We start from the raw sequence: 27,854 nt of genomic DNA, 5'->3' as shown, positions 1-27,854 counted from the left end.
CGGTTTTGTATCTGCTACTTTTGTTCTTTGTTTTTCAACCTGAAACATTTAATATATGTAAAAATATACTGTTTTAAAAAATGTTTTAAAATGGTATGCCATTTCATACTCTTCATCTAACAAACAAGTTTCCTTCAACTTGAGGTTCACTAACAAACTCAGCGTACATTTCAAATAAAATTTTTACTTCATGCAATGTTTAACTATTTCACCATCTTCTTTAACACCCCAGTACTTCCTTTTCGATATTACATGAACTTCAGAAAATACCTTATCTAGCTTAAAACAGCCCATTTTCTCACCGACCATGCCCATTTCAATGAGTTTGTTGTACCCTTCTTCGTTCGTCATGAGTGCGTCAATGTTCTCATAGTAAACCACAACTTTGGATTTGACTTCGGAGAAGAATTTGTTGTAGTTGTCAAGGACTGCCTTTGCGAACTGAGGGTAGGACCAATGTTCGACAATAGGTTTTAATGTGGTTACTAAGCCACTTTGACCTTGAGTGAATTCGTACTTCAAAACAAAAGGAGAAAACCTTTCAACAAAGTTGTCGACCTTCTCATAATGTTTATTCTTCATCTCTGAGGTTTCTTAATGGAATATTCCCCATGTCGAATTCATAAGCAATTTGAGTGTCATTGCAAGTTTGGGGTTTGAAGCTTTCCTAATATCATACAGTTGTTGTATGACTTTTCCAACTGTATAGTTCCTTCCCAGGAACTCACCATCTTCGTTTGAATTCCAGTCGGAATATATTGGACAAACCTCATGTATGCAGCGTTAAGGTCGACATAGTATATCTTTTCGTTTGAGTCGAACTTGTCGCAACCAATTGGTCCAGTTTGTGGAAATTCAAGTGAGTCTCTTATCTTCTGAGAAACTTCTCCTGTTATCTCATAAACATCGTCGAAGCAACCTGTTTCATATAAAACCTTCTGACCTAACTCAGATGCTCTCCAATACAATTTGACGTCAATTGGATGTCTCAATGGAAGTTGTTTATAGCATCTTGAAGTTCTTGCAACCTCATTGGAAGTTCTTCTGGTTCAGGTTGGTATCCGAACAATCCAACTCCTTGTGGAACTGTTGTACTTCTTTGTACTATAACTTTGTCTGGAACAACTTTTGGTCTTGCTAACAGTGAAAAGTTTGTTTCGTCTTTTGGTACAAAAGTTTCTGTCAGCTTGTCATCTGGAATCGGTTCCAACAAACCTTTCTCGAAAAGAATGTTTACAGCTCTGACAATGTTGCACTTGCCTTTTCCGAACAATGGTTGTAAGACTTTCGTTCAACATGAAGTGGTTGTGGACAATTACAATCTTCAACCATGGTAAGTCTTTGTCAACAACATAGTCGTCATGTGAAGAACCTTTCTCAGTCGGTATTGACTCGGATATTCACATTTGCCAACGGTGCAACTTTTGCCAATTGACCTCTAAGAATGTACCTTGTCTTCACACATGACTCAAGATACTTCATCTTCTCTTCTGAAACAAGACCAGAGTTCCTGAGACATGTAAGAATTACAAGGTTCATTGACAATTGTTTCGATTGAATTGTAAATTCCATACCTTGTCAAGTCAATGTCAGACTTATTTCTGAAGGGGAAGTATCCAGCATGTTGTCTGACTGCTTGAGGGTTAGGTTGGTACCATTCGAACTTGACACTTGCAATTCCTTCAATTGCATTCAAAATGTCTGAGTCGGAGTCAACCATTTGTTCTCTCTTTGTAGTCTTGAAAGCGTCAAGAAGTTGTGCGGCTGTTGTGACATTGCCATGTGCATAGTAAATATGACCATCTAAATCTGTTACGGTTAGTCTGAGATTGTATCCTTTCTTATTTCCGTCTTGAATTGCAGCAAGTACACCCATGAAGCCTTCTTTGTTCTTTCCTTCGTCAAAGTTTACTGTAAAGGTTCGACCAGATGTAATTTGACTTCTAACTTCACGATACTTCTCATATGCATATCTTGTTCTTTCCATGGGAGCATGTTTGTCTTCACCCTTCCCTTTTTTCCTTCTCAAAGGATGCAATTGTTCGTCATGTTTCCAGTAGAATCTGGCAAAGCCGTCGTGTCCTTCAACTTGAGGCTCAGAAACATCGAAAGGCATGTCCATAAGACGTTCTTCTTCTAACCTCTCGAGTCTGTTTGGATAATTGGCGCGCGCGGTTTCTAAGTCCATCTCGTAGCGAAGACCAGACAGTTTGTCATAGACTTTTATTGGCTTTCCCTTCCTATATTTAAACTTCTTCGAAACTTTCCAACCATATCTTTCTAACTCTGCTTTTATTCTAGCAGACCTTCTGTCCATTCTATATGGGGGCATTTTTATAAAAATAAAAAAATATTTTTTTTCTTTACTTTACATAACCACCAGCTACCATAAGTCTTTGACGCCAACCCATACCAGCTAATGAAGGTTGAGTTGGTTTAGTTTGGAAACTAAACTTTGGTTTTGGTTTATCTTCAGTTTTTGGTTTTTCTTCTTCTATCGGTTTTTCGTCACTTTTCGGTTCCTCTGACTTTACCTCACTTGCAGGTATGGTTGTGTCGTCAACATCTTCATAAATATCATATGCCATTTGTTTTTGTTTTCCTTTCAACTTTTTGTGTTTGTTGTAAAGTTTAGAATATTTCGACTCTAAGTCAATGAGATGTTCTATAATGAACTGTTGGTCAGTGAAGTAAACTTTCCATCTGCTGTCTCTTTAGTTCCTTCAGACTTCAATATTTTATTTGTGAGAGTCTGTTTCTTTTTTGAGATACTAGCCGTTCCATTTCTATGAAAAGTGACTTTATAGTTAGGTTTGTATTTCCAGACCTGGCACTTTCTATTATTGAATTTTTCTCTTCATCTGTAAGTTCTTTGACAGGTTTTGACAATGGTTCTGAACTTTTTGTTTGTGGTGTCAAATCTACCGTTTCAACTTCTTCGGTCATTTCATCTCAGTAAAAAATTTTAGTTTGGTTTGTTTTCAACTGGTTGTTGTTGTTTTTTAAGTCGGTCTAAAACTTCCTGAGGTATAGGAAGAATTGACAAACACGTGTGTAACTGCTGGAAGTCGACAAATCCATCTTGAAACCCATTTGTCTCAATGCTGTATTGTTCATTTCATCTCAGTAAAAAACTTTACATTCCCCACGTTTGAGGTGGTTGCGGTTGGTTATTGTTTACCCATTGTTGTGCATGGTTATATCCTCTGTTAAAGAATCTTTCACCTTGGTCCATATAGTGTCCTGCTTGGTTATAGTAGTCATTTGCTTTGTTATAATAGTTTCCTGCTTCTCTTCCTACATTGTCCATCCATCCTTGAACTTTTCCTCTTGTTTCAGGATTTGGAATAAGATTTGCTGCATCTCGTGCTACATCCCAACCTTTCTGTACAGTTTGTATAATAGGTTGTGCTTTCTCTTTAAGTATACCTAATGTACTCAAAATCTTCCTTCCAACTCCAAATACACCTCTGGCTATTGTTCCCACTGCGGGTAAAAATCTGGATGCAACTCCTGCTAATGCGCCAAATAAACCCATTTCTTATAGGGTAAAAAATGACGAATCCAAACAAGGACCCCTATGTTTCTAAAGCGACAAAGAAAGCACTCATGATAAAAATCTTTAGTTCAACACCAAATGCTTGGTTTATGGATATCTTGGAAAACATTCCGAGGTATAGAGAAGATGGACCACCATACTGGCTAATATTTGTTGTCAAAACACAAGATACTGTGAAGCCATACCATTACAGTCCAAAATATTTTAGATGTAAAAACTGCTTTGACAATATCGTTGACAAATACCATCCAACAAAACTGACATCTGACTGTGAAAGTTCTTTCAAATCAGACGATATTAAAAACTATCTGCGTTCAAAAAATGTAAACCAATATTTCATTGTCGACCAAAACCATTCTGCTCTTGGTGTCATTGACAGTTGTATAAAAATCTTAAGAGACTTAAACCAACCACAAGGTGGTGAGGTAGATGAAATTCATATGACGACAAATATAGACACTTCTCCATGGCAAAGATGAGACAAGTTTTAAAATATTTACAATAACCGTAAACAAAAAGGTTTGGGAAACCACTCCCCCGAAGAAATGAAAAACAACCCTGACTTAGAGAAAGACTATATATTTAATAGTTTAGTCAAAAGAGACAAACAAGAAAGAATGCCAGGCTTCAAACTTAAGAAAGGTGACAAAGTAAAAATAGAAATACCTAAACGCGACCCATATGAAAATACTATTGACTATGACAACAATGGGAACTCGACAGGTACTCACATTCGTGTTCGTAAAAATAGAAGAAAGTATACAAGAGAATATTATGAAGTTTTAGGCAAACATGGCAAAATGTACAGACTGCAAGCAGAAGATAAAACTACTATTGTCAGACCTCGTTTCAAACTTGTTAAGGTTCAAGTGGTATACTTTCAAAGACAGTTCCTAACAAATATAAGACAACTCCTGACGAATATGCTAAAGAAGTTGAAAATGACGACTAAGCAATTCTATACCATGCGTAAACTGTCATGTAAGTGCATGTAGTCTTTACTCTGTCCCGTTGTTTGCGTATACCCTGAAACGAAATGTGTATGGTTTCCTTCTCCCTGAGTGTCACTCCAGTAACAATTTATAGCAAACTTAACGTCGTCTTTAACATCATATCCTTTACCTTTTGTCATTCCTGACCAATCCCAATATCTATGCTTATGCCAACCTGCTTGAGATGTACTTAAATCTATGTAGTGACTGTGTGCAGGTAAATTTTCACCTGAAATCGTTTTACTTCCACCTGTTTCCTTTGAAGAGTTTGCACAATACAAAAACCTGTCGACTATTTGAGTCCAAGTTCCAAACCAAGTACTACTTCTGGTCTGGTAGAGTTCATTGACGTATAAATAGAGCCTATAGGATATAATGTTTGAAGTATTTCTGTCTTTAATGTTTGAAGCTCTGTTTTGTCTGCTTTTTTATATAACTTTTCTTCAAGTTCATTTACGTCAGAGATGCTATGTCTATGATATTTTTGTGGGTATGTTCCTTCTGTCCATGCGAAAATACGTTCTTTTGTTGCATCTACATATCCTTTTATCCATGTCGAGTCTCTTTTGTATTCCTTAACTCTGTAACACCTTTCTCAAGCTCTTTCAACTGTTGTCCATCTTCCATTAAACCTCTGTATGACTTGAAACCGTTTGTGCCAACATATCTACAGTTTCTTTGTCGGCTTTAAGGTCTAAACACCCTGAAACCCATCCTGTATCAGCTTTCGTTTTTAAAATCTTCGATGTCCGTTCATTATACCATTCAACCCTTTCTTTAATTTCATTGTCTTTTTCATCCACATATTCCTTATCTGCCTTCTTCACTAACGCACTAGCCACGCATGCTAACTCATCGTTAACATATGTTTTGTCAGCTTTCTTTTCAACATCCTCTTTTGTTGCATATGTTGCATCTGCTCTGTCATGTTCTTCTTGAACTTTTTCAATGACATACTCTTTGTCAGCTTTGTTGTCAATATCTGCTTTCAAAAGAAGTTCATCTATAGGTTTCTCGTTTAAAGTTCCTTTTGTTGGATTTATACAGACAGTATGGTTCCTATTGTCTTGAAATAGAAACTCATCTGTCATTGGGTTCATTGTCAGTTTTAAGTTTCCTTCTTTCAATGACTCAGATATCTTAGAATAGTTTGAAAAGTTTGTTGTGTTCTTATTTAGAGCTTGCATAATGAGTTGTCGGTTGTGTTGTATTTCTCTCATAGACGCTGTTTCATTTGACATTTTTATTCTAGATAAAATATGCTTCCAATAGAAAAAGAAAATTCAAGAGTTGCTACAACTAAACCATTAGATGAACTTTTTACTAATGTCGGTCAAAAGTTTGAGACAGAGACCGTAAAGCATGAAGGCTATCGTTTTGACTACCCGTTAAGATGGTTAAGAGACCCATCTGTCACAAAAGCTATTGGCTTTCGAAGAGTAAAGTTTGTGTCTGTAGAAGATAAAAGTTTTCCATTTATTGTAAGGTTTCATATAGATATATATCTGAAGGGAAACGAAAAATGTGGAAGAAATTGAGCTAATACAAGTTGACCTTTCATCTTCTCTACAGACTGCGTTAAAAAATATAGAAGATAAAATAAATTCATGTTATGCAAAATATGCTGATGAATATGCAAATACCGAGAGCACACTTTATGTGAGAATTGTATATGACAAACAAAATTCACAAGTGTCATTTCAAATCTACGAAGACAATCCAAAGAAAGACGAACAAATATATACAGAATTCACAATCAATGTCATGGTATTATTTGCAAAGAATGTTAAATCAGAAAGTCGAACTTCCTTTAGCAAATATTTACAGTCGATATGCAAGAGATGAACCATATTTATTTAAAGATGTTTTCGACTCAGATGCTATTATAGTTCATGCTTCATTTTCTGGTGCACAAAACTCTTTTTTATGCTTGGCAAATGACTTTTACGAAAAACCTACAAAGCTATATGAACCACGAGTGGAAGTATTTCAGACTTTCAAGTATGGTTTACTACAGATGGAAGAAAGAGAATAATTCCATTATACCACGCGTTTTACTTAGAACTTAGTTTCATATACAACTACTATCGAACGGTAAAAATATAATTTTAATACGGTTGAGGTGTTGGATTTGGTTGCCAACTTGACTGTGGTGCAGGTTCAGGCTGTTGTATAACAGGAGCTTGTTCTTCTGGTTCAGGGTCTTTAGTATAATACCAACGAACTGACCTACTCTTTTACCAATATTTTTGACTCCGTTCCAAATTCCTCTTCCGACAGATTTTATTCCATTCCATATACCTCTTCCAACATTTCGAAAGAAGTTTCCTATTCTTCCAAAGAAACCCATTTTACTATATGTAAAAATCTAATGTCCGCCTAGTCTCTTACGTTTCCTTCTGAGTTCCATAGCATTCTTTAACTGGAGCTCATACATTCATTTCTCCTCTGGTAGAAAAACATACTCTGGGTCAACTCCTGTGTTCGCGTCATCTGCATAGAGTTGTTTATATCCCACTTCAGGGTTTGTATAAAAACTCTTTCCATCTCATATTTGCATACCATGGTGGCAAACCTAACGCAGCGTCATTTGACATGGCAGTTTGCATTTGTACATCTGTTGCACTTGACCATAGTTTGCCATTGCAGTTTGTATTCTAACTTCATTTGGAATATTCTCTGGGTTTGGTGTCCAGGTTGCTGTGCATTCGCTAAGTTCTGTGCGTCCATTTAATATTAGATAAAAATATCTCTTACGAGTACATATACTGGACATTTGCAGGCATTGGTTCATCTTCATATTCTCTATATCTTTCTGCCACGTCAAATAAGTAAATGACACAATGGAAAAAACCTAAAACAAGTAGTCCTATTTCAAACCACATTTACTTACTAATAAAATTTCTTTGTTATGACACTTTCTCCAGTTTATAGGACCTCTCTCATATTCTATCTTGTCATATATAAACTCATAGTCATGTATGTCCTCTAACCATCTCATAACGGTTTCCAAACCACTTTTATCGGATGTAAAGTAAAAGCATGGATGGTTATGTAAAACGTCTAAAGTTTCTAAAGAGTCTCTCAAAGTCCAGTCTACTTGGTATTGAAAATCCCATGTGTTATAGAACGGCGGGTCCACTATAAAGAAAACATTTTCCTTGTCTTTATATTTTTCATACAACTCTGTCCAATGACATCTTACAAACTCTATACCCTCAATATATTTTTCTATGTCCTCTTTGAAAACATTTGTATAGTTAAGATATAAAACTTTTGACATAAGTGTTTCAATGTCATGAACTCTTATAGCACCACTATATAATAGTCTAGAAGATATACTATCCCAGTCAATATACTCTGCTTTTTTCAAAACCTCTCTGACAGTATTTTTCTTATCTAATGGTATACGTTCCATCTTACCTATAGGTATCTTTTCTTTTAACTCTTTCAATATTTTGTTTGTGTCTGGTATATGTTTGAGACGGTCCATATAGTTGTCGAAGTCATTGCATATAATCTTTGAGTCTGGGAATATTGTATGGCACAAATGGGATATATAGAAACTTCCACCGAACAAATCTACAAATGTTAGACCATTCGGTAGTTTCTTAAGTTCTCTCAATATAATATCTTTACATTTACTCTTATTTCCAAAGAACGGTAACGGTGGTTTTGTAAAATTCATTTATATATAATAATAAAAATGTTTTTCCCTGAAAAGTGACAGAAAAGTGACAAAACATGAAAACATATATAATTTGTGAAAAGTGAAACATTATATAATGTTTTCGACCCAGAAGAAGGCTTCTTCCCAGAAGCAATGGAGGAAGAAGAAGAGTCCTCCGAATATAAACTTCATTTATACTAAACATCAACATCAGGGCTAGAAGGCACGAAGTGCCTGGAAGCCCCACTACCTTTTTTTTTTTTTTTTTTTTTTTTTTTTTTTTGTTTTAATACTTTTGTGAATAAAATGAAATTTTAGCTTGGAATTAAAGAAAATTACATAAATCTCAAATAAGTTTGGCCTCAATATTATCAATAAGCTTAGAACACATATTTAAATTATGATAATACTTATCATAAATTAAATGCATACACTAAAAATGAATGAATATCTTAGTGGTAAGAATTGTTGAAATGTAACAACACAACTCATATAGACTTTAAAGCCCATCAGTATATTTTATAGTTTTATCAATGATAAGAGTTAAATTAAGTCCGATATCAGCTGTAAGAAGCAAAATTTAAGTTAAATTCTTTTGTTTTTGGTAGATTTTCACTACTTTATTAATGTTAGTTGAAATAATAGCAGAATTTGTGATATCACCTGATAAAACCCTTTTTGAGATAAAATAATCTAGAAATCTTTTCAAAAATTCAAACTTTTTACTGTAAAATATATCAAAATAAAAAAATAATGTCAATTACTAGTTCCAAAATTTCCAAATAAAGCTCAAATTTTTATTTTTGTCTATAATTTTAACAAATTTTAAATTTATTTTTTAATTTTCAAAAAAAATTTGGAATTCCAAACAAGTTAATACACCGCTCTTTGTATCACAATTCTCTTTATATGCTAAAATAAAGTCATTTTATCAAGTTTAGTATAGTTTTCTGAAAATACGTCAATATCCGCATTCAAGTTAGGGATTTATCACAATTAATGATATGGATATTTAATGATTTAATAAAAGACACATAATAAATTCATTTTATTTCAATGAATTTACAATAATTCAATTAACGAATTCATTGATACAAAGGAAATTAAATTTTAGTTACTAAATGATGATTTCCACAACAAATCATCATAAAGCAATCGATCATTAATACATCAGAATTTACGATTCTCGATTTTAATACAAAATATTATAAATTAACATTATTTTTCTGCGAAAATCTACATTTATATAAAACAATAGAGTGGAAGATATTATAGCTCACTCATGCAGCCTTACTATTAAATATTCTTCAAATTACTAAAAAAAGTCGAATTTTTATTAAAATATACATAATAACGAGAAACACTTTCCATTTTTAGAGATAACTTATCTTTAATGAGGAGATTTTGTACGTATATTTTATTAAAAAAAAACATTCGAATTCCTTTATTTTCTTTTAGCCTTACATATTTATTCAACTAGTTTACTATCTTACTTATCCTTTACTGAAAAAAAAATCAATTTTAAGTAATTTGAATTTCATATTTAGCCAAATTCGGAATTATTGCACCATAATTTATCACCAATTTTCAGGTAATGAATACAGAATACTTCCTTTTGTATATTACGAATAAAAAATTTTCTCATTATAATTTATCTATTCTTTTTTCTTTTATTCAATAGAAATCATAATTGTGCTTCTTCAAAGTATTATATGTAAAGCTAATATGCTTAATAAATACTATCATAATAAGTTTTATGTGCATTATTATAAATTAAACTATATTTTAAGCAAATTGCGTATAGATTCATTGGCTATTAGACAAGTTTAGTAATATTTATTATTGTAAATAGTATTTATCATACATTGATATAATATAATTTTATATCAAATCTATATCATCACCAAACTTAAATATCACCACATCACAAACTAGTTCTGATCACTGATACAAATAGATATCCTCAAAGACCATTTTTTAAACTATCTTGGTGTAATGTGCCACTTTTTTGCACTTTTTTCGGAAAAAAGGCCTTTTGAAAAAAATCAATTTCGAATTCAAGATTTATAGTACTTCTGGACAAGGATGGCAATAATGGGAGATAAATATAATCCGATCATGAAAGGAATTCATGAAATATTACATCAGTTTTGAATAATTTACTTATTGAATCAATGTTCTTATATACATTTGACTATATAAGGCCTTATTTAGAAATATGCATTGTTCATTATCTTGATATTAGAGTAAAAAGATTTTGGTATCTTATTTTGCCGAAGCATCATTGGTATCTTGATAACATTGCCTACAAAATGATTCAATTTAATAAGTGTGTGAATATTTTATGAAGAAAATTCTTTAGTGAATGAAATTGAGAATTTACCTATTTTTCTTGCCAAACTTTAGGACGCATCAGTACCATAGGCATCTCATCCAATAATACTGTTATTTTGATTGATTTATAGATTGATTTGATTTTCTGTCAAAATGATAGATTTTTGACAAAATCTTGTTTACAAAATATAAAATTTTGGGCGGATGAAAAGACGTTTTGATCCTATTTCATCCCAAATACTGGCTAAAATAGAGAGTGATCATGTATATATCAGTCACGTTAATAAAGTTGATAATTCAGCAGCAACAATTTTAACAACTAGACCAGATTTATCATCGCGCCATCAACTTATTCAAAGAAAACAAGATGCAAATCTAAGAAAAATGCGAAACATGCCAAAGAAAACAAGAAAGTTTATTAATGAAAGAGATGTCGAATCGAAATATCCGTTTAATGTCGATGTTAGAAGAAATATTGAATTTCAAGCAACAAAATTTTCCGATTCACGGCATGCACCTTCTGAAATTCTTACAAAACCAATGTTTAATACAGTTGCTCAAAACGTTAATTATGATTCTGAAGAATCAATGGATGAAGATGAAGTTAATCAGCTTACTCAGCAAGCCCAAGAAAAAGAACCGCTATGTAAAAGGGTTGATTACTCAAGACTCCCAGGAATGGAAGTTGTTGATGAATTACTCAAGACAGAGTTCTCTTCTGATGGTTCTGATGATGATAACACAGATCTGTGATAGTCTCAGGGTCATTATTTTACTTGCTTTGCGTCCCAAGATTTTAATTCTTCTTTCAAGTTTTCACATGCTTTTTTGGAAGTTCTAAATTTATATTCAAAGTTGATTTGGATAGAATTATCAGCATTATTACGAACCAATCCAATAAAAAAACTTACATTTGTTATGAAGACCTTTTACTTCAAATGTAGGTTTATTAGCATAAGATCCAGTCGATATCAGATCAAGATAACGTGTTAAATTACAAGAGATTAGAATTTTTGAATTATTGTTATATTATTTTTCCTTTGTATGTATTTTTGCTAAATTATTGAAGTAACCGATGTTTTACACCGTTTTTTCAGAGCTTTTTAAATAGAATTTCTGAGAGATACCAAATGGAAAACTCAGCAAGAGAAATATTTGTGTGTATTATAAGAGATGCTGAATCATTATATATACTCATCCATAAATCCAAATGATATTTTAAATGCTTTGAATATTATGAAAAATCTTCAATTTTAACAAGATAGTGAATAAATATGATTTAAAAATAATATACATTAGGTTCATACTTCTCAATAATGCTATAGTTTTACCGTATTATACATATGAAATTATATTGGCCAATCGATTCTTGAGTATAGCCATGCATTCTATCTTTCATCATCGCGCTTATGTTGAAAGAAAGTTGTTGTGAAAGTCAATAACCTGCTATCAATCAAATCATAATTCTCAAAATGAAATGATATCAAGAAACCCCTTAAAAATCATCTCGATTGTTTTCAATTTATGGCAGTCCCAACGGGAACCGCGGTAATTTACCGAGGTTTCCGCACACCGGTTCCTTTTTTTAGGAATTTTTTAGATTAAAAAATATGCTTTGTAAATCATTTTTTGTAAATCGGCAAAAATTTGGAAATATTCTGACGACAATAAATCTGGGAATAGTATTTTAAATACGAGAACAACCTATTTAAAAGTGCTTCGCTCGATTTTGTATAATTTCAAATTTTCGCATATAGCTTTCCGTGAATTACCGTGATTTTACCGCCACATCAATTGTTTACGACACTTTTCCCGTAAATTGAGTAGTTTACTGCACTTTTTCCGTAAAATTGAGTTACGGGAATCCGTAAGATTACCGTACCTCACTTCTAGTTGAAAATAGCATCAGTATATAATAAATAGATATATTATTCATATTATTGATTTTGAATTACGGAAAAAGTGAGTTCAGAACTTCCAATTATTATTTGATTAATTATGTTAAAAATACTATAAGGAATTAAAATACATAATGTTGAAATTTGAATTACGGAAAAAGTGAGGGTGAAAGTGAAGTGAAAAAGTAAGATATTTTTTGTTGAAATAATCATAGTTGTACAATTTTGAAACTATATGTAAAGCTATAAATTGAATAAATTCAAAAACAAAAATTGTTTATTCTTATTAATAAATTTATATTAATCAATATTTGAACAACCCGTAATTAAAATTGAATTCCTCTTAAAATTTAATCCATACGTTAATTTTTAATTTGCTCGGCGAATGCCGAGCTTCCCTACTTCTCTTGTCATTCCTTCAAAAACTCTAATCTCATCGCACTTACAAACATCATGATTTGATGTATTGTCGAGAAATCTTAGACTTGTTTGTCATTTGATTATAGCATTTGAAAGTCATCTCGAAAATCGATTAACAAGACAATTTCCCAAACATCTACATACAAGTAGATGATGGTAAACCCATTAGAGTTGTTTTGCTATGATTCCTCCAATCTTATGATGAGAAAAATCATATCAAAACAGCTCTAATCGAACATTCTACACAGCTTAGCATCCAGCTAGTTCCAAGTAATGCGATTACAACATCAACGGCCAAAGCCTTTCAGAGTCCTTTAATCATTTCTTCTCATCTCAATGTGAAGTGGCCCCAAACGAACTACAAGCTGACGTTACAACGCATTACAACCCGGTTAATACGAGCATATACATTAGAGCTGCTTTGTTATGATCTCCCTCATCAATTGATGAGAGATCTCATTATGAAGCAGCTCCAATCGAACTAAAAACCTACATACAAATGAGTGAAAACAAATTCATTAGAGTTGTTTTGCTTTGATTTCTCTCATCAGAAGATGAGAGATACCAGAACAAAACAACTCTAATCAAACTTTCTACACAACTCAGCACAGTATCAATGCAAAGTAATGCGTCTGTATCGTTAACAAGCAAAGTTGTTTCGGGTCCTTCCATTTTGGAAGAATTCGGAACAACTTTGCGAATTGATAGTGTAAACCCATATACATGAAAGCGTGCATGCATAAAGACAGGTATTGTCAGCAATGACTACCTGCCCAGCTATGAGTGATCAGAGAATTACCATCTCAGGCTTTTTGAGAACGTTTCAGCCAGGACCCTCGTATGTTGACTGTGAGAAAGGCATCCTTTATCTGAAATAGATGCTTTTCCAACAATCAAATTCGAAGATCTTCGACGTTGTTGTAAAAAGAGAAGGAGAAGGAAAGGAAAAGAAGAAGAAGAAAAAAGAAAAAAAAAGAAAGAAGGACATATTAAATATAATGCGCACTTAATAGTGCCGAGGCGGCGGAGCCGCCGAGGCGCGATTTTTTTGACCCTATATTACCGCACGGCAATGTTTTTCTCGATTTTGTACAGCCCTATTTCAATTACATTATTAATCAATTTTGCATGAGTTTAAAGGAAGATACATCGTTTTCAAATTTGAATGCCGGTATCAATCGTCGAGTAGGGGTAATTTTAGCTAAAAGTGACACACTTGTAAAAAGTGACACACCCGTGAAGGGTGTGATTACCGATCGGTAATTTCGACAGTTTAGAATTGAAAATTTTTATGGAACTGTTGCGAGTTTCATAAAGAATTTAAGGAATATAAGCAAAGATTTGAATCAAAATCTTAGACCTAAGCCGCTCGATTCGCTCGCGGCTTCCGCGAATTACAGATCAGCAAAGATTTGAATCAAAATCTTCGAACTAAGCCGATCGCTTCGCTCGCGGCTTTCTTTATTATTTTAAATTTGCATATTTCCATCAAAAGTTCATAAGGTAAAAAATTTCGTTTATTTTTACTAAGAAAAAAAAGGTTTTTGATAATAAATTTATTTTATTTCGAAAAAGTAGCAATAATCGTAAAAGGGTATTGATAGGCTTGCTAAAGTAACTAATTTTAGCTGTCAAATACTTTTGTATTTTGAAGTAAATTAGTATAAATTTGTTTTTACTTTTATTTCGAAAAAGTAACAATAATCGTAAAAGGGTATTGATAGGCTTGCTAAAGTAACTAATTTTAGCTGTCAAATACTTTTGTATTTTGAAGTAAATTAGTATAAATTTGTTTTTACTTTTATTTCGAAAAAGTAACAATAATCGTAAAAGGGTATTGATAGGCTTGCTAAAGTAACTAATTTTAGCTGTCAAATACTTTTGTATTTTGAAGTAAATTAGTATAAATTTGTTTTTACTTTTATTTCGAAAAAGTAACAATAATCGTAAAAGGGTATTGATAGGCTTGCTAAAGTAACTAATTTTAGCTGTCAAATACTTTTGTATTTTGAAGTAAATTAGTATAAATTTGTTTTTACTTTTATTTCGAAAAAGTAACAATAATCGTAAAAGGGTATTGATAGGCTTGCTAAAGCAACTAATTTTAGCTGTCAAATACTTTTGTATTTTGAAGTAAATTAGTATAAATTTGATATTATTTTAACTCCCTTTGAAAACCTCAATTTTCCATACAGAGGGAACGGGAATAGCATCCAATATTCCCTGAGAATGGTTGCGCATTCTCAGTTCCCTCTATATTTCGAACGAAGCTCTCATCGGTCTTTTTTTTTAATACTAAACGTTTTTTTCCCTGTCACTTTTAGCTAAAATTTGGATTTGCCGATCAGAAATCTACATCTGAAAAAAAAATCTGTTCAAAAAAAAATGTGAAAAATTATCTGAATGAAATAGTTCGAAAATCATGATGCACACTAGAAATGTAATTAAACAATAATCTTCTAATGCCTAAAACATTTGCCAAATCTTGGCTCACAAAATTGAATGCGATAGATGTGTCACTTTTTATCACAAAGTGCTAATATATGGAATCCACAGTTTCTGTGGCAACAATCAAAGAGATTGTTGAAATGCTCACGAATCCATCACAAGAGACATATATTCAAGCAACGGCCCAAAAAAATCAGATTTTAACAGACCAGCGTAATGCATACGAGTTATTACAGATGCTATTGACTCAAAACATGCCTGACAGTCAGCGTTCTCTAATTTTAGACTTACTTACCGATTTTATAAGGCAGCATAACAAAGATTTAGCATTGTATGAAATACATAAATCTCTCTTTGAAATTAATCCAGAATTCTGTCAGTCACCACTTGTAATCTCAAAGGTTGCAAACTTACTTGCATTTATTGTTAAATTGATATACATTTCCGATAATCAATACATTTTAACTTTTCCAATGAATAGAGAGCCTATGAATGTTCTTGAGTGCAGAGAGATGTGTGAATGCTGTACAATATTCGAGGAGAATATGTCGAATCTCCCGAGAGAAGAAAATTTTCGTATTCAACGATTTTTTCAAGAGGAGCCTCTAGTTTTATACACTGATTTCGCTATTTCTACACTCGATGCAACATCTGGCCTTTCAACAAGGCTTCTATTATCATGTCTCCAATTTCGAACAAGAAATCGAACGGGTGCGAATCGTTTCATTGGTAATTTTCAATTCCAAGAGCACTTAGCAAATGTTTTCATCGACAATCAGATTTTCAACAAACTCAAACAACTTCTTTTTTCCGATAACTCAGAATCAGCCACAAATTCTATCTCAATTGCATCAAGTATAGCACAATCAGACTTCATTATGCAGAAACCCGAACTCTGTTCAGGTCTTATTGACTTTATTGCCACAATATTACAACATATGGAAATTTTCACCGACAAGAACAACGTTACAGCAGTTGGCAACCTTCTTACTAGCACAACGATTGTGTCTCCACCACTCGTGGCCCAAATTATCCAGTTTATTTTAGATTTATTGCAACAAAATTTTAATTTAGCCGTATTCCTTCTACAATCCTGCCTCAAACTATGCAATATATCCAGCCAGGCAGGCAACGATGACCTTATCAAAGCATTTGAGCCAGTTATGCACCAATTTATCTGTTGTGGCCTTACATCATTCGACAACTACCCAGAAGAGACCTACTCCGCCATCTTTGAAGACCAGTCCTTCACTTCTACCACAATTGATGACCTTTTCATCAAATCCCAGTTCACAATAATCCAAGAACTCATATTTGTGTCCGACCAAATAGTAGAAATGGCCACAGAACCATTTTCAATACCCATGCAGTATCGTCTTGGCTTTCTTATTCAAATTGCTCGTTCCGCGATCAACAATCCGTTCTTTTTGCAAAAGATTGCTAACGATGCACCGTTAGATGTGAATAATCAGAAGCCAAACTATGTCCGGTTGCTTGCACATTCAGTATTCCATGTAATGATTGAAACATCCCCACATGTTAAAGAATATTCCGAAATTTGCAAGCGCGAAAATTCCCAATTTACCTTAGAACTTAGTATTATACAGTTCATCGGTGATTACTTGAGTAAGTACAACATGAACAACTCAAGTACCATCAATTCACAGTTCCATTGTAGTTTGTTCAATGATATTCCATATTTTTCATGTGATGGAGAGATGATATATAATATTTTCTGGCGACAATGGTCAGATTTGATTGAAGATATCTGTTCGAAAGAAGTATCCGATGCCATGGAGAAACAGAACTATTCAAGCATCTTTTCACACTTGATCAAAACAGATATTCCCACAATAATTTTAACTAATTACATCAATTATCCACCGAGATATTTGATATATACAATTGTTGCACGAATTATCAGTTCAACACCTGCATTACGTAATGAGTTTTGTGATTCATTAGTTGATAATTTTCGAGATATTGTTGATCACTCGAAATCGAAGCGATTATTTAAGATTTTGTTTTGTTTGTTCTCAGTTCCTCTTGAGAAAGAAGACTGGGGTAATTTGTTTGTGTTTTTTTACAACAATTTCTCAATTTTGGCTCTTGAAAGTGCTAAAGGACCATCTGTTAAAACAGTCTTTAAGTTTGTCTCTAAGATTGTTTCTAAATGTCCACAAGCACTTCCTTATTCGAAACGGAATCCGATGTCATTCCGTTTCTACAAATTCATAACAAACATTTTGTATCTCATTGGAGAAAATCTTTTGAAAGATCTTCCAAGTCTTTCTGATGTTCCGAATTTCAACAACAATCAACAAAGCAACTTAAACCTTAGTGACGCAATTTCTCTTGTTGAAGCACACGACATGAAACGTCGTCACACAGATAATGTCACAGTTTCTTTCGCTAGTATTGGCGGAAACTGGCATTTTGCAAGAAAAATATTGACTACTTTGAATGCACTTTTCTTTAGTCCATTTACTAATTTCGGTATCATCAATTTTTATAATGACAAATCACATGTTGAAGTATTTAACATGATCATGAACAGCATGAAATTACAAGATGGATCACCATTGACACCATTGTTAACTATTCCTAAACTTGTTGAAGAAATATTGACATTCTTCCGTGCTAATTTTGGTGATTGTCCAGAGATTGTTTTGGAAGAACCTTTCCTTACTCTCGCATTCCATTTCACACAGTTAGGATTGATATCTAATAACATAGAATCAATAGGTCAATCATTCAATGTTTTGATTGAAATGCTTAACCACATTCCTAATGTTATTTCATTACAAAAACATGTCATCTTGTCATTTGGCGTTCTTTTGAACATTTCTAACAGTTTGGGATGTGATTTCCTTGCAAGATACAACGAGAAAGATCCAGAATTCATTCCGAATTTGATTGAATCTATTTCAAGTAACATCCCAGATCACTTGAATGAGCCTTTCAAACAGACATACTACAAGTACATGAATGAGAGTGGTAGTGACAAATTCAGTCTTAATCTTATGAACTTCTTTGATGATGTTAGCAACATGAAGATCCAACTTAGTACTATTGATGGATTTTCAGAATTCTTCCAATAATTATAATAATTTTTTTATTTTGTTTTATATTTATTTATATATATAAGGTCGCCAAAAAAAAGTGCGGAAATTAAAAACCGCAGTTTGAGTACTTTCTGAGAGTCTGTTTGTCAGAAAGTATACATTTGTAAACTTTCTGACACTAAAATTTTTTTGGTCCTTTCAAAGTTTTTGACAATGTCAAAAAGTATACATCGGGGCTCACAATTTTCCTCTCAAACGGCGGTTTTTTAAAAACGCTCAATTTTTCATCGACCTTATATATTTGTTTTATTATATATTATTCTTCATATATTTTTTCTTTGTGTATTAAAAGATTTCTTTTTGTATAATTGTTATTTTATTAGATAACTTAGATGATATCATATATATAAGAGTTCACTTACGCACCTATGACAGAGCCTTCAATTTAGATATTTAATTCAAGCCAATTGTCAAAAAAATTTGAATTAAAGTCAGATAGGCATAAGTGTAACCTTAAATATTTTTCGAAATAATTCATTTGTATCAATAAAAGCCGAATATTGCCACCAGAATTGAGTTATCAACTGGTGCCATGTCTTTGTTGTTTTTGATATTCATGTTAATTCCTATCTCATTTTCCTTCAATAAGTCTCTATTTAGAAAGAGTGCTTACTCTTTATTAGGGAAGATGTTCGATAAGGAAACTTTACGTAAGAAAATGAGTTTAGTTACTCAGTTATTATTAAGTTGTATGTTTGAGTATTTTGTGAGGCTCTGTTTGTCAGGAAGCAAACATTTGTAAACAAAAATTATTTTTTGGCATTGAAAAGTTTTTGAAATTGTGGGGACTTTGTGTCAGTAATTGCTCAATTTTTCTCGCAAACCATGTTTTTTAAAAAACGCTCAAATTTTTCCCAGCTATATAGTTACTTAAATCATAGAATTTTTTCATTCTTAAATAATTCAAAATTATTTTCTCAAATATTTATACAGATTTAATCAAATTTGATTAAAAAGAATTCATTTGAATAAAAATCGTTTTTATTAATTCGTGGCGGAATTGAAAAGCGCCTTCAGAATTTCGTTATGAGTTGATGTCATCTTGCCTTTGTTTCTGACAGATATGTTAACGTCTGGTTGCGATATGAGAAACTTCGTTATCTCATAATTGCTGTTGTATACGGAATAATGAAGTGCTGCATTGCCTAAATCATCTTGTGAATTGATATCAATAAATTCGATGGCAAACTTGACACCTTCCAAATCGTTTCTCATCGTATAGAGTTTCAAAATCGTATCAAGATTTCTCGACTTTGTTCTAGGATTCGCACCATATTTTACAAGATATCTGGCAAGTTTGTTCTCTCCTTTTAGAGCAGCGAAAAGTAATGAGTCGTAATCTAATTTGCTTGTTCTTACATTGCAATACTTTTCATCAACAGCTACTTTGATTGTGTACTGATCATCTTCTCGTGATGCCTTTGTGAGGATCTTGAAAATTTCATAGAAGTTATCTTCTATGAGAGGCAATTCTCTTAATTTTCTTGTGTTTTCATCACTTGTAGCAGTCTTCAGTGGTTCATCATGTTGTTTCTCTGGTATTGATTTACCAGACTGAAAATACTTAATGTCTTCATTGATTTCTTGAATAAAAGGTACTTCAAGAATCTCTGCAACATTGTTTAAAATTGAAAAAGTCTCGGCCGGACAATCATGGGATGCAAAATGTGTATGTTTCATCAATACTAATACTTCTTCCATGTTACAAGTAGATTTAATTATTTCGAAGAACTTTTTGAACTGTTTTGATGTTAACAAGCAGGAATCCAGAATCATGCTCAGCTGATGGATGTTCCTCTTATTGACAAAATCGATGTCATTGCACCATTCATCAACATGCTTAGGACAGTAGCTTAAATCAGCTTCCATCTTTATAAAAAATGATTTTCTTTTGCCTTTAAAAAATTTTTCTCAGAAAATAATTTTTCCACTGAATAAAAAAAATTCCAAGTATTATCATTTATAGGAAATTTTCGTTGTTTTCATTTAATAGATATTGTGGAATATCCTTAAAATATTTACTTTTTTGAAACACGTTTTTTACATTTTGCACACTCTTAATATAAATTGAGAACTTTCTTTTGCCTTTGAAAATTTGAGAAGGTATTCAAATGTCGGTTTAAAAAAATTTCAAGTACCATCAATTCACAGTTCCATTGTAGTTTGTTCAATGATATTCCATATTTTTCATGTGATGGAGAGATGATATATAATATTTTCTGGCGACAATGGTCAGATTTGATTGAAGATATCTGTTCGAAAGAAGTATCCGATGCCATGGAGAAACAGAACTATTCAAGCATCTTTTCACACTTGATCAAAACAGATATTCCCACAATAATTTTAACTAATTACATCAATTATCCACCGAGATATTTGATATATACAATTGTTGCACGAATTATCAGTTCAACACCTGCATTACGTAATGAGTTTTGTGATTCATTAGTTGATAATTTTCGAGATATTGTTGATCACTCGAAATCGAAGCGATTATTTAAGATTTTGTTTTGTTTGTTCTCAGTTCCTCTTGAGAAAGAAGACTGGGGTAATTTGTTTGTGTTTTTTTACAACAATTTCTCAATTTTGGCTCTTGAAAGTGCTAAAGGACCATCTGTTAAAACAGTCTTTAAGTTTGTCTCTAAGATTGTTTCTAAATGTCCACAAGCACTTCCTTATTCGAAACGGAATCCGATGTCATTCCGTTTCTACAAATTCATAACAAACATTTTGTATCTCATTGGAGAAAATCTTTTGAAAGATCTTCCAAGTCTTTCTGATGTCTACTTGGGATGTGATTTCCTTGCAAGATACAACGAGAAAAATCCAGAATTCATTCCGAATTTGATTGAATCTATTTCAAGTAACATCCCAGATCACTTGAATGAGCCTTTCAAACAGACATACTACAAGTACATGAATGAGAGTGGTAGTGACAAATTCAGTCTTAATCTTATGAACTTCTTTGATGATGTTAGCAACATGAAGATCCAACTTAGTACTATTGAAATGTATCTCACTGGCTTCGACACAATATTGGAGGACTTGATACAAATCTAATTAAACTTTGAATGAGACCATTTCGACTCGAAACCACTACCATTGAGTTTGTTCCCTAATAGTAATTAGCAGAATCCAATGAGATGGTAGTGAAATCTGTCTTAGTTTTGAAGTTACTCACTAATTGCATCTCGACACTTTTTAACAAGTGCCAAATGTTTTCTGTAAAATATCTAGTATCTTGTACCTGGATATCATTCCTGGAGTATCAGCCCCTGCTATGGAAAAAAAGGGACTAGATAGGTCCGCAAGTTCGATAATTGCGGAGCAGTTTTATTCATAGTGGAAGTATCTAAGAACTCAATATCATAGAAATAAAAACCTTAGTATATACCCTACTAATATATGTTTCAATATCATTAATTTCTTTACTACAAATGAAGTTATGAGCAATACTCAAAATCGCGTCACCTCACTTTCCGGCACCCTTAAATAATTCAAAATTATTTTCTCAAATTAAAAAGAATTCATTTGTATAAAAATAGTTTTTATTAATTCGTGGCGGAATTGAAAAGCGCCTTCAGAATTTCGTTATGAGTTGATGTCATCTTGCCTTTGTTACTGACATATATATTAACGTCTGGTTGCGATATGAGAAACTTCGTTATCTCATAATTGTTGTTGTATACGGAATAATGAAGTGCTGCATTGCCTAAATCATCTTGTGAATTGATATCAATAAATTCGATGGCAAACTTGACACCTTCCAAATCGTTTCTCATCGTATAGAGTTTCAAAATCGTATCAAGATTTCTCGACTTTGTTCTAGGATTCGCACCATATTTTACAAGATATCTGGCAAGTTTGTTCTCTCCTTTTAGAGCAGCGAAAAGTAATGAGTCGTAATCTAATTTGCTTGTTCTTACATTGCAATACTTTTCATCAACAGCTACTTTGATTGTGTACTGATCATCTTCTCGTGATGCCTTTGTGAGGATCTTGAAAATTTCATAGAAGTTATCTTCCATGAGAGGCAATTCTCTTAATTTTCTTGTGTTTTCATCACTTGTAGCAGTCTTCAGTGGTTCATCATGTTGTTTCTCTGGTATTGATTTACCAGACTGAAAATACTTAATGTCTTCATTGATTTCTTGAATAAAAGGTACTTCAAGAATCTCTGCAACATTGTTTAAAATTGAAAAAGTCTCGGCCGGACAATCATGGGATGCAAAATGTGTATGTTTCATCAATACTAATACTTCTTCCATGTTACAAGTAGATTTAATTATTTCGAAGAACTTTTTGAACTGTTTTGATGTTAACAAGCAGGAATCCAGAATCATGCTCAGCTGATGGATGTTCCTCTTATTGACAAAATCGATGTCATTGCACCATTCATCAACATGCTTAGGACAGTAGCTTAAATCAGCTTCCATCTTTATAAAAAATGATTTTCTTTTGCCTTTAAAAAATTTTTCTCAGAAAATAATTTTTCCACATAAATAAAGGTAGTCTCACGAAAATACGTTATTTTCCCGATGCCTTGGAAGCAGCTTTGCAGGTTACCCGTAAGGTAACCAGTAGAAGTTTCTGAGCAAGGATGAAGAAGATTAAAGATCCTTTTTATTGCAAACGCTATATTTGTAAGTGTCTTTGTAGAACTTCTCATAAATTCAAAGATTTCCAAAAACGAATTTTTCGATTTTGATATAATAAATGATATTTAAACAAATTATAGATGTGTTTGCAATTAAAAAAATCCGAGTTAACTACAATATCTTCAATTTTTGTCGTTCACTTTTTCATGTCATACTGATAGCAAGAATACTCACCCAATTTGGTTACACTTCATGATAGTTTGAAGTAAAAAAATGCCACAGTTTTTTTTATTTGATATCGTTATCTAAATTTTGTACAGAAATGAAATAAATTATAATATGAAACGTGTGTTATTATGCTTGTTGGGAAACAATCCAATACTTATGTCTGAATGAAATGATTATTTCTACGAGATTTTTCATATTCAGCTAATAATGCTATCAAAATCAAATAACAATAAAAAGTTATTTTGTACATAATGTAACTTAATCTTTAATACTATATAGAACTTCGAAATACGACTAAAAGGTGCGAGTTACGCGATTAAATACCTTTTTTTCGATCGAAACTTGAAAGTGAGGATAACTCAATGGGTAGGGGTATGGGTTCGACTTTTTCTATTGGGCAACTATTTTTTTCTTTTCATTGTTTCAGCATTTTTTTATGCGATTATGCATAATTATTTGATTTCCTATATATTCAATAATAAATTTGTTCCGAACTCTTAACAAATAAATAAATTTTTAGAATATTTAAATTTATAGCTCCCTACATTAATATAAAGTGTTCGAATAGTTCATATATAGTTTCTTTAAAATAATTTGTTTCATTTTAAATTGGTTTGGCACAATGCTTGACATAACATGCACAAAGCTATGCCATTTTAAAATATGTATATCAATCAAGCCGATTAAGTCCATCCTAAACGAAAATCATCGATACTCATGAATTTATGATAGTCGTTCTTGATATAATTGCGCGTTTTAAAAAATGCTTACTTTTGAACACAGAACTTATCTATCCATATTTATCAATGAAAGTTTATAAGATGCATTAATGACAAAACCTTACTTTATCAATTATAATCTTATCGTAAATTTCAAACTACAATACTGTGGGGCAAATATTAAATAACCACTATGTTGCGGATTTTATGTAAGTCTGCAAACTGTAAAATGTAATTAAACACAAATAAAAAAAAAATGTAAATTTTAATCGAGAAATTTAGCAATCTTGAAAGCCTTGATCGGCATCTTTTACAAGATGTCAGTAATGCATATTCAATAACTATGAAAATCTAGCCAAGCATGGATTTTTTTCGAAAAAAAATTGTATTAAATTTCATTTTTCATTCTTTATACAAGTTTTAACCTTTGGTGCAATTATATCCTATCGCAAATGCATTATTGACGTTATTACTTGGATACTTCTTCATAACGCTAAATCTTCAAATTAGTTATGTGTTTGTTACTAATAGAAGTTGGAAAGGTATTAAAAAAGGAAATGTTAATAAATATACATGTTTAATTAAAAAACAAACAAGAATAAATTAAATAATTTTATTTCTTAGGAAAGTCTAAGTTTTGTAATAGATAAATTGCTTTTTGTGTCTCTTCTTCATCAATTTCTGGATGTTGATTCTCAGGTGGCGGACTAATTAAAACATCATGGGCAATATCAAACCATTGTTTTAGTTCGTTGGCAGAAGGAAAATGATCTTCTTGTATTGGCGTTATTAATGATTGAAAATCATCAGTTGATTCTGCATTTTGGGAATTTTCCAAATTTTCATTTGGAAAATTTGAATTTTGAGATATTGTTTAAGCACTCAGATCTCATTTTTAAAATATCTGCACCAAATTCTTACATCTGATAATTTTCATGTGTAACCAATGTTTCCCAATCCATTTGCCATACCCTACTAATCGCAAATTCATTCCCTTTAATTTTGTATTAAATTTAAATTCCAATCTTAATTTCTACATTATTTATGCTAACCCTTTAAATTTTGTTCTTATTTATTCACCCTCAGATACAAATTTATTTAGAATGTATTCCTCTGAGGTCTATATTTGTATTCGAAAATAAAATCTTTAAAACTCTCTAAGTTATCATTTTCTCTTCAGATATCTAATATTTTTCTAATGACATAACTACTTTGGACGCATATCCAAATTCCAAAAAAAATATGGAAAAAATAAAAATGAAATTGAAAAATACAATTTTTGATATGTAAAAAGAGATTTTGAAAAAAATTGGGAAAAAGAGTATCTAATAAAATTGTTTGAGATCTATGTAGACATAGTTTTTACATTAAAAAATCAATAATATTGAAATTGATCTGAATATATCTTTTTTTTTAAGTTTGAATGCATTAATCTCAAAGCATTTGATAAAATACTGGTTTTATTTCAAAATTCTAAATAATTTGTAATTAGATCTTTATGATGTAATTTAATTTTAAACAAGTACAGATAAAGAGAATCATAATAAAGGTGATCTATATTGCTTAAGTAAAATTGAGTATAATAGATCGATCTTAGCAACAAGATCTGAGGAAGTAGATTTGAGAGTCGAGAGTTTGGATCTTAGCAACAAGATCTGAGGAAGTAGATTTGAGAGTCGAGAGTTTAGATCTGAGCAACAAGATCTGAGGAAGTAGATTTGAGAGTCGAGAGTTTGGATCTTAGCAACAAGATCTGAGTAAGTAGATCTTAGCAACAAGATCTGAGGAAGTAGATTTGAGAGTCGAGAGTTTAGATCTGAGCAACAAGATCTGAGGAAGTAGATTTGAGAGTCGAGAGTTTGGATCTTAGCAACAAGATCTGAGGAAGTAGATCTTAGCAACAAGATCTGAGGAAATAGATTTGAGAGTCGAGAGTTTGGATCTTAGCAACAAGATCTGAGGAAGTAGATTTGAGAGTCGAGAGTTTAGATCTTAGCAACAAGATCTGAGGAAGTAGATCTTAGCAACAAGATCTGAGGAAGTAGATCTTAGCAACAAGATCTGAGGAAGTAGATTTGAGAGTCGAGAGTTTAGATCTGAGCAACAAGATCTGAGGAAGTAGATCTTAGCAACAAGATCTGAGGAAGTAGATCTTAGCAACAAGATCTGAGGAAGTAGATTTGAGAGTCGAGAGTTTGGATCTTAGCAACAAGATCTGAGGAAGTAGATTTGAGAGTCGAGAGTTTAGATCTTAGCAACAAGATCTGAGGAAGTAGATTTGAGAGTCGAGAGTTTAGATCTGAGCAACAAGATCTGAGGAAGTAGATCTTAGCAACAAGATCTGAGGAAGTAGATCTTAGCAACAAGATCTGAGGAAGTAGATCTTAGCAACAAGATCTGAGGAAATAGATTTGAGAGTCGAGAGTTTGGATCTTAGCAACAAGATCTGAGGAAGTAGATCTTAGCAACAAGATCTGAGGAAGTAGATCTTAGCAACAATATCTGAGGAAATAGATTTGAGAGTCGAGAGTTTGGATCTTAGCAACTAGATCTGAGAGTTTTATCATTTCCGGCATATTGGGCCGAAAAGGAGTGATCCGCGTAAGTATGAAAAAAAGTGAATTTTGTTGTATGGTGTTTTTTATTATATCCGTTTCTCTCACAATTTTCAATAAATATTATTGTTCAAACGGAAATATAAATAAACAATTCAAAAATAAAAATGTAAATGTAAATTGAAAATGTATTATAAACATGCTAAAAAGCGTATATTTTAAACTTAAAGGAAAAATGAAATTCTTAAAATGAGCATGATGTTTGATAAGGGAGTTTTAATTTTTTTTTCAAAAAAATTAAGGAACTTAAATAGAGATTATCAGGCTATGTAGTGGGTATTTTTACGATCTGACTGCAGAAATCGAATCAGCGAGACCCGAAGATTCATATTCCGCCGGAAAAATAGGGTTTCGAGGTGTAGATAGGGATAAAAAGATGCTTTAAGAAGATCTCAGTAGAAATATGGTTTATAAGAGGATATAGGTCAGGATATAAGATTATGAAAATTGAAGAAGTGAATTATCAAGATGTATTTATGAGTAAACTATATTGTTTTAAGCTATCTAAATCTGTTTTGATATAAATTAAAGCGTATACTTATGCAAAATGCGAAATTTAAATTAATACTTTTTTTTGCTATTTGGACACAAAGCTAACAATCCATCCAATAAATGACGTATACCTAGCGAGATGAAGCATTTTAACATGAAAGACAAGAAAATCTGATTACTTGTGTTGAAAGTTTCTGTATTTCGTCTTCTTCCAAACACAGCGTTCAGATGCAGAAGAAAATGCAGCCGTAATGACGCAAAAAGACACTAAAATAAATTGGAGAATTTCTGTAAAGTTTTTACTGAGCTTTGTTATTGAACCCGAATTTGTTGCTGAGTGACAGGATATTAAATCTACGACATTCATGAGTAATTGTTATCAATTTGTCAATAAATTATGTTGAAGATGGTTTAAATGTCTTCGAAGGCATGAAATTAGATCCTAAATCTGTTTGAGTTAATAAAAGAGAACAAATGTTGAAAGAGTTGTCATATTGCCTACAAAATTTTCAAACATTTGCATTGAGACAATGTGAAAAAATGATGTCCAAAATACCTTTACTAAAATATTTTTAATTTGAATCATAACAAGGAAAAACAATAATGGCAGAATAAGAAAAAAAAACAAAGATGTTATCAGTTGCCTTTTAGATTCAAAAAGAGCATAGTGTTCCCAACCCCTAGACTACCTTCCTTTCTGATAAAAAGCTGAATAATTAGTATTTAATGAATTCTCCAACTTGGGGATTTGCGGCT

At 32.2% G+C, this 27,854-nt stretch overlaps 8 protein-coding genes and 3 pseudogenes across 11 annotated transcripts, besides 8 other annotated features; 4 read left to right on the top strand and 7 right to left on the bottom strand.

Annotated features, from left to right (window-relative positions):
* Positions 1-8,502: part of a mobile genetic element that runs on past the window's edge.
* Positions 184-2,317, bottom strand: TVAGG3_0283380 (annotated as a pseudogene). Its single transcript has one exon. A coding segment is annotated over exon 1 (2,134 nt).
* TVAGG3_0283370 lies at positions 2,364-2,946 on the bottom strand (annotated as a pseudogene). Its single transcript has one exon. A coding segment is annotated over exon 1 (583 nt).
* TVAGG3_0283360 (uncharacterized protein) lies at positions 3,137-3,538 on the bottom strand (the record flags this gene model as incomplete). Its single annotated transcript, XM_051228916.1, has 1 exon — positions 3,137-3,538. The coding sequence occupies one exon, from the start codon at positions 3,536-3,538 to the stop codon at positions 3,137-3,139; it is 402 nt and encodes a 133-aa protein (XP_051098646.1).
* On the bottom strand, positions 4,953-5,792 carry TVAGG3_0283350 (annotated as a pseudogene). The gene has a single exon. A coding segment is annotated over exon 1 (840 nt).
* On the bottom strand, positions 7,421-8,239 carry TVAGG3_0283340 (phage tail repeat-like family; the record flags this gene model as incomplete). The annotated part of the gene is made up of 1 exon (XM_051228915.1): positions 7,421-8,239. The coding sequence occupies one exon, from the start codon at positions 8,237-8,239 to the stop codon at positions 7,421-7,423; it is 819 nt and encodes a 272-aa protein (XP_051098645.1).
* Positions 8,399-8,502: a terminal%2Cinverted (terminal inverted repeat of Maverick-3 transposon ID:TVAGG3_0283330).
* A 2,257-nt stretch (positions 8,503-10,759) lies between these two features.
* TVAGG3_0283320 (uncharacterized protein) lies at positions 10,760-11,728 on the top strand (the record flags this gene model as incomplete). The annotated part of the gene is made up of 1 exon (XM_001301066.1): positions 10,760-11,308. The coding sequence occupies one exon, from the start codon at positions 10,760-10,762 to the stop codon at positions 11,306-11,308; it is 549 nt and encodes a 182-aa protein (XP_001301067.1).
* A 350-nt stretch (positions 11,729-12,078) lies between these two features.
* Positions 12,079-13,973: a mobile genetic element.
* Positions 12,800-12,873: a mobile genetic element.
* Positions 13,204-13,464: a mobile genetic element.
* An 83-nt stretch (positions 13,974-14,056) lies between the features above and the next one.
* Positions 14,057-14,086: a terminal%2Cinverted (terminal inverted repeat of MuDR-3_TvMULE3 transposon ID:TVAGG3_0283280).
* Positions 14,057-15,215: a mobile genetic element.
* Positions 15,186-15,215: a terminal%2Cinverted (terminal inverted repeat of MuDR-3_TvMULE3 transposon ID:TVAGG3_0283280).
* A 201-nt stretch (positions 15,216-15,416) lies between these two features.
* TVAGG3_0283270 (uncharacterized protein) lies at positions 15,417-15,751 on the top strand (the record flags this gene model as incomplete). Its single annotated transcript, XM_001311838.2, has 1 exon — positions 15,417-15,751. A coding segment is annotated over one exon (335 nt), but the record flags the coding sequence as incomplete, so codon positions are not given.
* Positions 15,752-16,958: 1,207 nt separating this feature from the next.
* On the top strand, positions 16,959-18,422 carry TVAGG3_0283260 (uncharacterized protein; the record flags this gene model as incomplete). The annotated part of the gene is made up of 1 exon (XM_001301067.1): positions 16,959-18,422. One exon carries the CDS (start codon positions 16,959-16,961, stop codon positions 18,420-18,422), a length of 1,464 nt encoding a protein of 487 aa, XP_001301068.1.
* Positions 18,423-19,409: 987 nt separating this feature from the next.
* Positions 19,410-20,315, bottom strand: TVAGG3_0283250 (Ankyrin repeat family; the record flags this gene model as incomplete). The annotated part of the gene is made up of 1 exon (XM_001301068.2): positions 19,431-19,661. One exon carries the CDS (start codon positions 19,659-19,661, stop codon positions 19,431-19,433), a length of 231 nt encoding a protein of 76 aa, XP_001301069.1.
* A 408-nt stretch (positions 20,316-20,723) lies between these two features.
* Positions 20,724-21,639, top strand: TVAGG3_0283240 (uncharacterized protein; the record flags this gene model as incomplete). Its single annotated transcript, XM_001301069.2, has 1 exon — positions 20,724-21,506. The coding sequence occupies one exon, from the start codon at positions 20,724-20,726 to the stop codon at positions 21,504-21,506; it is 783 nt and encodes a 260-aa protein (XP_001301070.1).
* Positions 21,640-21,976: 337 nt separating this feature from the next.
* On the bottom strand, positions 21,977-22,916 carry TVAGG3_0283230 (protein ubiquitination; the record flags this gene model as incomplete). The annotated part of the gene is made up of 1 exon (XM_001301070.2): positions 21,998-22,882. One exon carries the CDS (start codon positions 22,880-22,882, stop codon positions 21,998-22,000), a length of 885 nt encoding a protein of 294 aa, XP_001301071.1.
* Positions 22,917-27,854: the final 4,938 nt, after the last annotated feature.

The sequence above is a fragment of the Trichomonas vaginalis genome, chromosome V, assembly GCF_026262505.1.
Source record: "Trichomonas vaginalis G3 chromosome V, whole genome shotgun sequence".
In the NCBI taxonomy this organism is placed as follows: Eukaryota; Parabasalia; order Trichomonadida; family Trichomonadidae; genus Trichomonas; species Trichomonas vaginalis.
This window is presented reverse-complemented; position numbering and strand designations above follow the sequence as displayed.